At 54.6% G+C, this 1,071-nt stretch overlaps 1 protein-coding gene across 1 annotated transcript in view; it reads left to right on the forward strand.

The window, feature by feature from the left end:
- The window catches only part of HSF1 (heat shock transcription factor 1), a gene marked incomplete at its 3' end in the record, with an annotated part of 95,596 nt that overhangs the window by 83,351 nt on the left and 11,174 nt on the right, over nt 1-1,071 (forward strand). The window contains 1 exon segment of the mRNA XM_021382923.1: nt 846-982. Coding sequence (XP_021238598.1) covers nt 846-982 — 137 coding nt within the window.

Here is a 1,071-nt window from a genome sequence, read left to right on the forward strand (position 1 = left end):
TCCCCATCCATTGACCCAGTGACCCATCCACCACCACTTTCTGTGTACCATCTCCAGCACCCCCTATCATTCCCTGGGGGACACCACTGTCACCAGTCCCCATCCATTGACCCAATGACCCATCCACCACCACTCTGCGTACCATCTCCAGCCATCCCCCCTGTCTCTTAGAGGACACCGCTGTCACCAGTCCCCATCCCTTGACCCACTGACCCATCCACCACCACTCTGCGTACCATCTCCAACGTCCCCCCCAGTTCCTTGGGGGACACCACCCATCCATTGACCCAGTGACCCATCCACCACCACTCTCTGCATACCATCTCCAACCATCTCCCGCTGTCTCCCAGGGGACACCGCTGTCACCAATCCCCATCCAGTGACCCATCCACCACCATTCTCTGTCATCTCCAGCCGTCTTCTCATCCAGAGGTGGCAGATGCTGATGCACAGAGAGCAGACGGCATTTGTGTTCGCTTCAACTCCTCGACTCATTTTACTTTTTAGCAAGATTGATACCGAAATGCAACCATTTCCTGTTGGCCGTTACCAGAGTGGAAATCTTGTGTTTCCTACAGCTTGTATTTCGTAGAATCATAGACTCTTTTGGGTTGGAAGGGGCCTTTAAAGGTTTCCTGGTCCAACTTGGTCCATCTGCAGATCCTCACCATACAAATTCCCGCTTCCATGGAAGCGTAAAAGTGGAGGTGCTGAGTGGGAGGGGAGAGCTTCAAGTCGGAGCTTCTCAAAGTCCAAGTGCTGAGTGATCCAGAGAAGGAATCTGGTCTTTTTACTTGGTACATTTGTACTGTTTCCAAGAAAACGTGCTGCCCTTGTCATTTCAGGCTTCTTCCCCAGCGTACAGCGGCTCCAACATCTATTCCCCGGATTCATCGACCAACTCCGGTCCCATCATCTCGGACGTGACGGAGCTGGCCCAGTCCAGCCCTTCAGCATCTCCCAGCGGCAGCCTGGATGAGAGGTGAGTCGGCGGCTCTGTGCTCTCCCTGGGGGTGACCTCTCTGGGTGACGTGTGCCACCCTCGTGTTCAGATGGAACTCCCTGGGCTCC

This window comes from Numida meleagris, unplaced genomic scaffold, assembly GCF_002078875.1.
Source record: "Numida meleagris isolate 19003 breed g44 Domestic line unplaced genomic scaffold, NumMel1.0 unplaced_Scaffold312, whole genome shotgun sequence".
Taxonomy (NCBI): Eukaryota; Metazoa; Chordata; class Aves; order Galliformes; family Numididae; genus Numida; species Numida meleagris.